Source organism: Caloenas nicobarica, chromosome 4 (genome assembly GCF_036013445.1).
Source record: "Caloenas nicobarica isolate bCalNic1 chromosome 4, bCalNic1.hap1, whole genome shotgun sequence".
Taxonomy (NCBI): Eukaryota; Metazoa; Chordata; class Aves; order Columbiformes; family Columbidae; genus Caloenas; species Caloenas nicobarica.
In genome coordinates, this window is record NC_088248.1 from 9,800,488 (window position 1) to 9,813,555 (window position 13,068).

The window sequence follows — 13,068 nt, forward strand, 5'->3', positions numbered from 1 at the left end:
GACTTGGCTAGACAACAGATGGCATAACAATATTTCATCAGCACATAATGTTCTATTTATGGAAGTTGGAAAGGATTGTATGGTAGTAACTTTCCTTGAACCTGTAATTCACAGTGTCACAACTCCAGGAACAGAGCAGTCCACAGCACCAGTAACTGGAAAAGCAGCAAGCGAAAAATCTGCGCACTTCCATGTGGCAAAGGAAGAGAAAGAAAAAACATCCCCACAGCCCCCATCATCTGCTCAGAGAGGTGACTCTCCCATCATCCAAGAGCCTGAGGACCCCCAGCTCCACCAGGATGACCTCTCTCCAAAGAGAACTAGTCTAGTGATAGTGGAATCAACTGATGAGCAGACAGAAAAGTTTGGAAGAGGCCATGAAGAGGAATCCTTAGAAAAGGTAAGTACCAACTTTGCCTCAAAGTTTTATGTCTCATTCTTTAAGAAAGGAATCTTTTTAATAAGCCTAATTAGTCCCCATCTGCAACCAAGTCTTTCTCCCTTTGTCCGTGGTTACAAGGGCTAGCTATAGTCATTTGTATAGAGGTTTTGAAAGCTGAAGCAAAACCCAGATCCTAAAGTCTAGACTGTAATTCTGGCTCTGCTACCCTTATTGGTCCTTTGGTCTGTGACAGTTATGTCCACACACGTAAGAGAGAATTAGTGTAAATTACAGGTACAGAAACAAACCACGTGCAAGTGAGAGCTGAAAAACAGATGTAATGAAAACCAAAGAAATAATGAAAAAAAGCTTGTGAAGAAATGCAAGAGTAGCCCAGAGCAGCATGAAGAATGACATGAAAAATACTGTGAAATTAGTGAGATGGAAAAGAGGCAGCAGGATGTACGTTGCAGAGCACTATGATGTACTAGAAGAAAAGAACCTGAGAATGGTGTTTATGTAGCATGCAGGTAGTAAAGAGAAATGGAGACAGGAGATAGAAGACACTTAGTTGTGTGAGGCAAAGGAACCTTATTGCAATGTTTGGAGAAGGGAAGATGTCAAGAGGCAATAAAAGAAAGCAACTATATGGCTTTCAGTGAGGAATTTAAATTACTTCAAGAATGTTCAAGAATAAACGGCATTCTTTGCCCGCCCTAAGTAGGAGAAAAGGAGAAGGCATAATTGGGCAGGAAAATAGTTTCATCAGTGAGGTTGGAGCGGAGAAAGCACAGTTCTACTCAAGCAGGAATCATTTCTTGTTTTGACATTCACCTAGAAACAGGTTCTTCTTTCTTTGCTGTTTATGTTGCCAAATGTACCACCTCTAGAATGAAAAGTTTCAGGGATCTGCCTCTGGGCTCTCAGAAGAAGGTTGACTATGAAGTGTGTAGGATGATGCAAGTGGTGAAAGATCAGCTACAATAGTGCTCAATACAATGGCTGCTGTAGGAAAGGCTGCCCCCAAAGATAATGTACTTTTTTTTCCCCCCAACAGTTCTTTTATTAAACTAAAACAACAAAAACCAGCACTGCTAAAAGGAAACAACCTCCTTCCTCATTTATTTTCCCCTTTATGCTTTTATACTGCTGCTATTTCCCAAGTATTTATTTTCAGCTTCTCTTTACCTTCTGAACTCTTCATTTAAACTTTTAATTCTTCCCAATGCAGGAGTAAGAAGAGCTTCAACACTTGTAACTAGTTTTTCTTGATCTTTCCAATGAGAGGCTATTGATACATTGTTCTCTAGTTAAAACTGTTTACTCCTATTGTCTATATGCTGCACTGTGCACTTCCCACTACGGAGGATTAAAAGGCTTTCATATAATTTTCTGTGCAATCAATACCGAAACCATATGCAATACATATGAATTCCAGAGTTGGTGTTAGTAATACCTTCTAGTCCACCTGCAGCCATGTCTGCCACAAACTTCAGGCTTGTCTCTGGCAACCTTCAGAGCACTAAGATCACCAAAAGCATCCTATAGAATTAGTACCACAAAGATTCATCCTTCTTTTTTCAATACGCTAATGAACAGCTAACATATAGTCAAATGGCCAAAGCCTCCCACCCTGCATCAGTGTTCAGCAGACTGGTCAGATAAGAGGCCAAAATCCTAAAAGCAAAACTTTTCAGAAGCGAAGGTGTTTTTAGATAAAGACAGAACCTGTAGGTACTGCTAGTACCCCATACAACAAAGCACTGCTTCCATGCTTCCTCTAGGAGGTAGCAGAGGAGTTAGGTGGGCTGGAGACCAGCTCGGAGGACGAGGAGATGGTAACTACCAGAGTCATTCGTCGCCGGGTGATTATTCAGGTACCAAGTGTTGAAGGATGGCATGAGCCGGGGGTGACTGTGCCTGGTGGCACCTTGAGGCATGCTGCTTGGCTGGGATTGCACCTGAGGCTGGAATGCTCCTGATAAGCCATTCTAACATCTTTTCTTGAAGGGAGGCTTATGGTACTACTGCTAACCCAACTCTAAATTCCATGAGATGCCTCAGTAGGAGGAGGACAAAGACTTCTCACCCCCATGAATGACACAGTCCACTAACAAATATTTGCCTGTCCATCGTGGCATTACTTTTTGTGTGTGTGTCTAAGTATTTATTTGCAGAATTTTCTAACCTTTTGTTGTTGTTGTTCTTTAACCAATTAACCAATTTTAAAATTACTTGAAGTTCCCTGTATGAAGGATTTGCTTCATAAAACTTCGTTCTTTGTCATACAGGCTGATAGTATGCCTGAAATGCCACCAGAAACAGTCACAGAAGAGCAATATACAGATGAACATGGCCACACAGTGGTAAAGAAGGTACTGTCAGTTATGCCCCTTGCTACCTTCTTACTGTCCTATAAAATGAAGAATAAATACAGCCACATCCATACCTTTTTTTTTTTTTTGTGAAGGGGCATGACTCTTAAGAGTAGAGCATGGAAGGAACCAGAATTTCTGTTCATGAGAAATTCCAAGATGTGAAGATTTATTGTGATTTGCAAGATCATTCTATTTCAGAGTTTATAACCGAACATGACATATTAATATTTTGTTAATTTTCCTACTTACAACCCATGAAAATTCTGCATAGATCCACATTTCTGAGAAAAAGTTAAAAAAAAATCCAACCAACCAACCCCCCCAAAAAACATAACACACCACAATTTTATCTAAGATCATGTTTGCTCATGTTAATGAAAGTAATGGAGGGGCAGGTTTGCAAGAGCCACATAAATCCAGACTTCAGATCTTCAAAATCTCTACTCAGCTGTGCCTGAACAGGTTCCTGAATTTCCATATCTGTACATACAGTTCAATTTATATGGCACAAAAAATATGGGGTGTATTTACTATGTGATGGCTTCATAAAATAAGCATTTTTTAGACCATGCTTACAAAGTGAATTCTGCACAGCACAAAGGTGGAAGAGGAACTTCTATGCTCCTTGCTTCATCTGACGATTCAGTACTTAGAGAATTGGTCTAGGAGTTGGCTGAATTCTACTGTCTCCCAAGAGAACTTCACAGACCCGTAGCCGGATAGCATGTCTCTGGAAGCTGTTTGAATTCAAATAACACCAGCCAAATATTCCTGGGCACATTGTGCAAGAGTGAGCATGACTGTATCCTTCTGGGTAGGTCCATGCCTGGAAGGGCACTAAACCCACCTCTGTGACTCTTAAATATAAGTGACACAGTCTGAATGACAATCACAGCAAATAAGCTTTTGGACAAAGCAGGTGGTAAGTGTCAAAAAAGGCTGGGAAGGTTGTTTGAAAATGTAGAAATGTAGAGTTCTAGGTCACGCGCAGAGGGATTCGTACGCATCGTCCTGAGAAATTTATCTCATCCTGAACCCTATAATTCTTTTCTGCCCATCTTTCTTTGGCTTGCCAATGCCTAGAAAGCGTAAGGACCAGTGTAGTCTCTTAGGTTGGTTATTTCTAGCTCACTAGTTCAGCAGTGGTTAGTACCACCAGTGTTACAATGTGATGTCCAAGTCCCTCTGTGAATCTAGTTCTAAGCATTTGGTAGCCAAGCTGATAACCTCAATACTTTCAGAAGCCTTTCGGAATTGCCAGTGTGAAAACGTTTTCTAGCAGTTGTGCATTTGTAAAGTTTGTTTGCTCTCTAAAATACTTTACATCTTTTCCTAATAATAACTACTACTTTAGAGAATCATTCCAGTATCTATATTGTGTCCACTTGTGAAGTCAGTTTATGGAAGCTTTGCTGTGTGGTAACCTAAGTAGGGTGAACACATCAACTGGCAGCTTTACTACAGGTGTACGTGTTAAAGACTAAACCACTGAACCATCTAGGTAGGTTTGTGTAGGAAAAAAATGTCCTTCGAGTAGAAAATACTATATGGAGAATAAGAAGGAATATGTCATTGTTAATTCTTTCAGGACAAAGCTCTATTTCATTCCTTCAGGTCACTAGAAAGATCATACGGCGATATGTTTCTCCAGATGGCACAGAAAAAGAGGAAATCCTAATGCAAGGAGCACCACAAACACCTGTCACGGTTGAAGAGGGAGATGGCTACTCCAAAGTTGTAAAACGGGTTGTGCTGAAGAGCGAGAGTGAACAATCAGAGGTCAGATAATCTACTTTGCAATGGTACAAAGCAGCAATACACCACCAGCGTACTTAGCAACTACATCTTACTCATGCCAACAACATTCAGTTTTGAATAATACTTTTAAAAGTTTTATTGTAGATGGAAAAGGTGGGGGGTGGGAAGGCTGTCGGGGAAAATGGGAAGTTTTCTCTGAAAACAGGCCAGGATACAGATTCTGTGATTTATGAGAAGTACCAAATTCATAAAGAAAGCAGGTTTATACTAAAATGACATATAGATGAGTGGAAGATCTGTATTTGTTATTTTACCTCTTACTCTGATAAGAAAATTAGTGAATGTTGTAATGAAATGATCTGATGTTCTCCAGGTTTCTACAACTAAATCCTTCTAAAACTATACAGCTATATTAGGTTTAACTTACTTAACTTCGGTGTTCTTTGCTTTGAAGAGAGTGAAAAAAAAGTATTACTTTCATGCAAACTGTAGAGCCAGGTAATTAAAAAGAAAAGAACAACCTGAAAAAGTGCTTTTCAGTTTATCTTTTCCTGCCTTAGTTCACCATGTAGCCCCACAGACATTTGTGTCAGCACAATTAAGGTCAGAAGCCAGTAACAGCAGTTGAAAGCGACATTTGACAGCCAATCATTAGAAGTGCTAAGAAGACGATTGCTGCGCTCTCTTGCCAGAATTAATCATCAGAATTAGTTCTCTAGGAGTAAGGTAACAAGGAAAAAAATTCTTTTTAGTTAGCTGACCACACCAGAGCTACTCTGTATCATATGGAACCCACCATATACATTAAATAAGTATTTTGCCAAAATCACAATTGTCACTTTCACAAGGTTTTCTAAAATTCTAGTCTGTTGCTGCTGTAAGAGTTCCTTGGTTTTACAAGTGTGACTCATCTCTCAAAAGACTATCTTAATTTTAAGATATGACTGATACCACTAATTGGTACTACCTGTGTGAACACAGCAAGGATTCACAGCAAGAGGTCCACTTGTTACTTGGTGTAACTCGGTGGCCTGTGGGGTAAGCCAGTATGGCAGCCTGTGGTGTGCTGGAGGGTGGCAATACCTCCGCTACCCTCAGGCGAATTCAGGTTCCAGAAGCAGTTTTCACCCTGCCAGCATAAAGCTGCTTAGTGGAATAATTATCCAGGGGTGTTCCCGCGGTCTGAACTGGCATGAGTCTTACAACGTCTTGTTCCGGAGCTGTAAAGCAGGTAATAAAACGTGCACTCACTATTTTGATGTGTACACATAGAAAGCGAGACACTTCTTATATGCTTGTTCTCTATGGCAATGATTAAGAAAGAGTGATGGAGTAACTAAAAGCTCCATTATGTAAATCATATCCAATATACTTCTGCTTTCTAACCTTCCAGGTGACCTTGTCTGAACCCGCTGTTTTGCCCAGTGCCTCCAAATTCCAGTCTGAACCAGCAGAAGGCCGGAAGGTCAGCAAAGTCATAAAGACCACTGTAGTGCAAGGAGAGCGAACGGAGAAACATCTGGGGGATGCTAGCTTAGCTACTGATCTTCCGTCAGCCAAAGAGGACTTTGAAGAGGTAAAAATTCCTTTTAACTATAAATACTAAACAGGTGTCACAACATACCTTGATACAAATTCTGCTCTACTGAAAGTTTTGTTGGTGGAGGATCATACTCAGCTACTGAGTATAAACTTCAGTTGTTATTGTCAACCATAAAAAGATTAGTGTGTGTGTGGGAAGCTAATGTTATGGAATTAGCTCTGAAACATTTTAAGATTCCAAAAACCTATGGAGGCTTTAAGTGAAGTTGTTAGAAATCATGTGTGTGATTACTATTAAAAAATTGTTCATTCATATGTTACCACATGGAGCTAATTTTAAAAATCAATACAGTTAAGTCTAGTCTCTGAGTAAGCTGATGTATTTGTTCTCGAAAGAAAAAAAATAGCTACCAAGCTGATTAAGCACCTTTCTTGGTTTTATGCTTTTTGTGATCAGTGTAGACATTTTAGTAATAGCAAAGTGATATTGCGTTAATACAGCTTTTTCTATGAGGAACTGATAGCACTTCACTCTTACCCTATTTTATTGTCCCTTTGAATAACATGTGTAAAACACATCTTAAAGATTCATGTGGATAAAAGTTTGGCATCATTAAAAAAAAAAAAAAAGTACTTATGTTGCACCTAATTTGACAAAATATCATATAAAAGCATAGATGCAACAATGTCGTGGCCTGGATGTTTTCTGCTGTACAATGGTATTACATCTTGCAGGAAGACAAGCAGTACTAGGCTATCAGATTGAAATGCCAAATTTCCCTTTATGAATATAGGCCCAGCGGCCAGATCCTTCTGTCATCACAACAACAAAACAAGCAGCAAAAATGGGTTCAAATGTATGGGTTCATGTTTGGGTTCAAAGAAATGGTCTGGGAAATAACATCCAGCCAAAAGGAAAATGAAAATGTAGCCTTTTTCTTCTATTTTTCTGTTGTATACCTGTATTTTCTATGTATACCCATCTATGTACCACTGGCAGTAAGAACAGGCAGTGCAAGGTGACAGGTGGAACAGCTATCAGAGTATTTTCTGTGACAGAAAAAAGGTCACTATAGCAGCTGTCATCAATAGATACAAAGGATGAGTTCTGCAGTGTGGTACTACAAGGCCTCAAGTTGGGCAACTTCGAAGTTGAAAAGAAAGTACCAAAACATACTTCAGTACAATTATTAGTAAAATGAAACTATCCTGTACAAGAAGCTATAACTGATCTGCACATTTGAGGAATGTTTGAAAGGATGCAAATGGCAGGCGGATGCTTCTCTTATTTCTCTATTCACCATTTTCTCAGCATTCAACTTCATTAATTATAGTGCTAAAGTATGAAGAGCAATTATCCTCTGTCCTACGTTTTTGTTTTAATTTGAACTTTATGTTTTAATTTGAGGCTTTGAGCTATACAGGTAACCAAATGAAAGTCCAACTTCCCGCTTTAGTAGAGAAAGAAATCATGAAAGAGGATGGATCGATTATTAAAAGGTTTGGCTTGGCATGTCAATGAACTGTTACTAGAAAAGGATTAACAAACTCATCATAAATAAGGGGATTTAAGTGAGTGTCTGAAGTGAAACCACTGGCAGCATCTGAGGCTTTATTTGCAAAAGTACTAAAGACTACTAACATTAGCTTACAGGAAGGGATAGATCTACATTCACTTGAAAAGACTTGGTCATTAGGGGTGTGGTGGGTCCAGCCTGGCCAGCAGCCAAGCACCACGCAGCTGCTCCCTCACCCTCCTCCTGCCCCACCATGGAGCAGGGGAGAGGTAGAAGAGTGGAAGTGATAAAACTCATGGATTGAGTAAAGACAGTTTAATAAGTGAAAGAACGAGAGAAGAACAATCAAATAAGTGATGGAAATGCAATCACTCACCACCTCCCACAAGCAGACTGCTCAGAGACTGGCTGGGTATCAACGGTCGCCTTGGAAGACATAACCCCCTGCATACCCCCAGCTTCTTCCTCTGCCCTGTTTTTATTGCCAAGCATGATGCTATGTATTACAGAATATACCTTTGGCCAGTTTGGGGCAGCTGTCCTGGCTCTTTGCCCTCCCTGCTTCTCACCAGCCCCCCAGCCTTCTCACCAAGGGGGGCAGTGGGTTAAAAAAGATAAAGCCTCGATACTGTGTAAGTGCAGTTCGGCAACAGCCAAAGCAGTGGTCTGTTATCACCACTGTTTCAGACACAAACAGAAAACAGCGCATCAGGCAGGCTGCTGTGAAGGAAGGTAACTGCACCCTGGCTAGACCCAGTACTAAGGGAGGGCATCACTGCCTGGATGGTTCCATAGGAGGCCATACAAGAATAATGGTGTGATTTACAGATAACATGAATCAAGGTTACTTCAAAAATAGGTTTTCATACCAGTTGACTCTGTTATCATTTGACAATTTGAACATTATCAAAATAGATATATATCAAAATAATATAGATCCGATATATGGAGATGGATAGATATATATAGATACGTGCATGTGACAGTTGAGGCTTATGAAGAATGAGGCAGGGCAGATAGGAAAGTATTTTGGGGGAAAAAAAAAAACCAACAACAAAACAACAATCTACTGAAGTACAGCAAGTGTATTCATTCCTACCACACACAACTTGAGCCAAGGCTGCTACAAGCCTTTTCTTTCAGACCATTTGTATTGACAGTGGCCGCCAAGATGGTAAAGCCAATGTTAGTATTTGAAATAACATCCTGACCAAACTGTGTATGTAATTGTAACAAGCTGTGATTGGTATCCCAGTTCGTTGGGATGGAAGCCCTTATGAGCTGCAAACACATACCAGTTCAGAGTTAGCAGGATGGTGTCACAACAACACACTGAGAGCCCAGAGACCTGCTGCATCTGCTTTTGGATGAAGGGCACACATTCTTGTCCAAGTGCTCCATCCAACGGAGGGACCTTTTGGTCATTCAGGTCAAATTAAGAAGTGTCAGCTGGCTGATAGAAATCAAGCTATTCCTGGCTGAGCACTCAGGAATTTCCAAGTGTTCTTGGCTTCCCGTGGTCCTCTCTCAAGGACACTGACCAAAAATTTGGCTTCTGGGTAAAGTTAAGCAAGAGCCACCCAGCTGTCCTGTGACAACTACATTTATTTGCCTAGATCTAGAAGGGAGTTGGTGAGGTTTAAGATTCTACCTAGTAGAGTGAGACAGTTCCAGCGAGGTAAGAAAGTAATTAACGGAACAGTTTAGGGCACTAGATTGCCATGAATGTAGCTTTAATGGCTGGCAGAAGTGAGACTTATTCACAAGTACGTGTTCAAGAAATTAATCAGCTTAAAAGACTACTGTACAGGACAATTCTGCATGTTCAAGTTAAATATAGCAAATAGAAGGTCTTGTGTGAATTTCAACATATTCTGCATGTCTGTGTGATGGCGTGTTTTTGTTGGGCATCTAAAACTGTATGCTTAATCAGCATATAGAGATGACTTGCTATTACTTTACATTATGAAAGCCACTTAAAGCAGTAGTGTGTTGTATTCAGAATGTATAGAGATTATCTTACCTCAGTAGCTGGCTTAAACTGCCAGCTACAGTTCTTCTCATGTTATTTTAAAAGAAAGAGCCTTAACACAGCAGCAAAAAGGGAACATTTTTTTAGAACCTCTCAGGGACTGTGGGCTTTTAATGGAAGTTTTCTCCTTTTTTTAGGACAACGCTGAGTAAAGCCAACACACAGAAGAGGACTGTGATGAAGGATCGGTATGGGAAACATGTTCACATAGAAGAGGTGGAAGACACACCAGAAGCACTACCACAGGATGACCTCCAACACGACCTCCAGCAGCTTCTTAGACACTTCTGCAAAGAGGACTGGGAACAGGAGGCAAAGTGAGAAGCTGCCATCCCTCAACATCACCACATAACCACCCATCCAGTATGCAGCGTTCATCTTGTCTAGGTGTAGACATTATTACCTACATAATCACTGGAAGACACTGCCATTTCTACTTGTGCAGACGCAGTGAATTCATTTCTTCCCCCCGTATCTGATTTTGGGTTTTTGTTATTTTTTTACCCTGTAAGCTAATTTGTGACCAAAGATAGCATCCTTCATTCAGGATGATTTATCCACCGAATCGTCGTCTTTGTGCTGTACTGGGAATTTGTCAGCATCGCCACTTCTTGCCCTTCCTTTGCTTCTGCACTAGCTTCATGAAATCACGTTTGTCAAGCCAACTTCATCTACAGGCCTCTTCAAGTGACTATGTATATGCATCATAAGAAAAAGGGAGTTAACATGTAAACTGTATATAGTAAGAGTATTTGGACTTACAAGACTGCAGAAAACACACTGCCTGTGACTACAATTAGCTTCATGGATTACAAGGTCTATTGACACTGCTGAACAGTGATTAATAAAGTAATGTTAACACAATCAACTGCAAACACAGACTGACTGAGGAGGAAGCACTGCAGATCTACTGCATCCTTAAGACTTCCAGTTTAGGGATCTATTATAGTTAAAGGCTCTAAGAGTCAGGCTAAAAACCTGGAAATTCAGCTGTTCTCATAGAGTAATAGCTGACAGTGGCCATTAATACTTCTAAGACCTTTGGACAGCCACTTAAAGATTTCCAGAAAAAAAAAAAAGAATACCCAATTAGGTAACCAACTTGCTAGCAGCTATATCTATGGCACATTTGCATACGGTATTAAAATCTTTTAGATCTGGACATGTGGCAGGGTGTATTAAACAATTATAACTACGGTAGTTTCCTGTTTTCATCACTGCTTAGCAAACCACACTGTCTAATTGGTGGTACTTCCCGCTGGCCACTGCACTGTAGATAACTATGAAGAAAGACTTACCCACTATACAAGGAGAATAATTAATTCACCATGTTTTATCAAGATTGCCTCTTATCCAATACATGCATGTGGCATTTGAAGGTCAAAACCAAACCCTCCTATAATCATGTCAGCTTGTTAGCCCTCTTAGCACTGAGCGAGCAGTTTTTATCTTCCAATCAAGTGTTTTCTAAAGAGAAACTGCTCACAATCCTTGAAAGCCAGTTTCTGTTAATATTTTGTTATCTATATATAATATATATATTTCTAAACCAACCCTCTGAAAGCCACGATAGCATGTCTGCACTTTTATTTTCAAAAAAGGGAACACAGAATCTGACATTTTGGGTGTTCTATACCTTAATATTTAATGGAAGGAGCTCTGAAGTGTTTCAGCATATAATACACACACACACTAAATGTTTTTAAACAGCTATTTGATTTTTTTGATAGTATGCTTGAAACCAGAGTAAAACAAATCCTCTCCTCTACGAGTAATACTTTTTCCAAGCTTATCTGGCCTTCTACAATTATAGGTTTGGTTTTTTTTAATGACTCACTCAGTGCTCAGAACAAGGGCACTTCCTCATTAAGGTAACGATGCCAAAAGCATGAAAACATCTTGAGTGTTCTGGCTTCCTGCAGGAAAACAACCCCAGGTGCCATGCTACCACTTTTTTGGCAGCAGGAAAAAAAAAAAAAAAAAAAAGTGTTTTGGTAGCCAAAACCAATGAGATCTGTGATGAAACATTTCACAATGCATCATGGCTTTCTTATTGTCAGAGACAGCACAGGTTGATCTTCAAGAATGGGGCTCTAAAGAAATGCATTTCTGTTGTGTTATTTGCGGTGCAGATGATGTTCTGTGTAACAACATAATGGTTATTCACCTCTTATTTTGATTTTTTGCTGTGTTATCAAAGAACTTGAATACTGTGAGAAGAAGTGAATTTTAAGTTGACGAATCAGCATCTTGTTCCCATGGTGATAACACTAATTGAATATATCTATGAGGGCATGTATTAGTTAAAAATTAAAAAAAAAAAAAATACAACACTAACAATACATAGCTGCAATGTGTACAATGGCTGATTTAACTAAATAAAAATGTACAAGTGTTAAATGTAGAAATAATGGCTCACTCTCTTTTACTGCCAATGCAGCATAAAAAGGGACAGCATCCATTTGGGTACTTTAACTGAACTATCATAATTATAATTCCTCTGTACCCAGCTCCCTAAGATTTTTCTTTATTATTATATCTTTTTTGTTATTATTCTGCTATTCAGCACTGATTGGTGTCAGCCCTTATAGCAGACAGATATAGGGGTTTTTTAACAATCATTGATAATAGTTTTTCAAAGAGTAGCTAGCCATGTTTGCTAGTTATTTTATTGGGCCTGAAACTGCAGAATTTTTTTTCTTAAAATATGGCCCAAATGGCTTTTTACAGTCAATTACTTTTTCAGCACCCAGATCTACTACTACTGAGAATTTCTCAGCCACAGGAAATAAAAAAAAAAAAAATGTAGGGTAAATTTCTGTCATGTCTTACGTCCTTGTAATGCACAGAAAATCTGGGGAAGAGTCTGTTTTGCTGCTGGTTGATATTTATTCAGTTTAAATCTGTACCAATTCTACTACTGTAGTTGGATCTCAGGCTAGTGGAACAGTTCCCACTGCCGCAGCATCCTGACTCTTTGCTATTCACAGGCAAAGGAGTCCTACCTACATCTCCCACAGCAGAGAAGCCAGTTTCTATATTTGCCAAAATTCAGTCTCATTGAACCTGCTAGATTAAGGGACAGAAAGGGCACAAGAGAGGGACACCTGAACTCCATGGCAGGACCAGAATGATGCCCACAGGCCAGAAGAGTACTTGCACCCAGACCACAGGAGCTATGGGATCACATCGCAAGTCAGGCACTGTCAAGACTTACACATTTGAGGTAAGTACCTAAGCCAAAGACTTTTTCCTCTCTTCCCCCTGGCCCCTTTCCCCAGTGAGACAATTTAAAAAGTGAACAAGCCAACCAAAACAAACAAACAAAAAGCCCCACAAACTCAAAACAACAATCAAAACCCAAACCAAACTCAAAACCCCACACAACAAGCAAACAAACCCACCCCAAAAGCAGCCCTCCACCACACCCCCCCCGTGACATTGGCCTGAGGACAAAAA

At 39.8% G+C, this 13,068-nt stretch overlaps 1 protein-coding gene across 32 annotated transcripts in view; it reads left to right on the forward strand.

Moving 5' to 3' along the window:
- ANK2 (ankyrin 2) overlaps nucleotides 1–11,998 on the forward strand; it is a 370,609-nt gene extending 358,611 nt beyond the window's left edge. For all 32 annotated transcript variants that reach the window (XM_065633268.1, XM_065633277.1, XM_065633275.1 and 29 more), the window contains 7 exons: nucleotides 115–400; nucleotides 2,167–2,259; nucleotides 2,674–2,757; nucleotides 4,375–4,539; nucleotides 5,912–6,094; nucleotides 7,469–7,560; nucleotides 9,747–11,998. In XM_065633268.1, coding sequence (XP_065489340.1) covers nucleotides 115–400; nucleotides 2,167–2,259; nucleotides 2,674–2,757; nucleotides 4,375–4,539; nucleotides 5,912–6,094; nucleotides 7,469–7,560; nucleotides 9,747–9,930 — 1,087 coding nt within the window. In that variant the 3' untranslated portion in view covers nucleotides 9,931–11,998. The remainder of the gene's footprint in view (nucleotides 1–114; nucleotides 401–2,166; nucleotides 2,260–2,673; nucleotides 2,758–4,374; nucleotides 4,540–5,911; nucleotides 6,095–7,468; nucleotides 7,561–9,746) is intronic.
- Nucleotides 11,999–13,068: the final 1,070 nt, after the last annotated feature.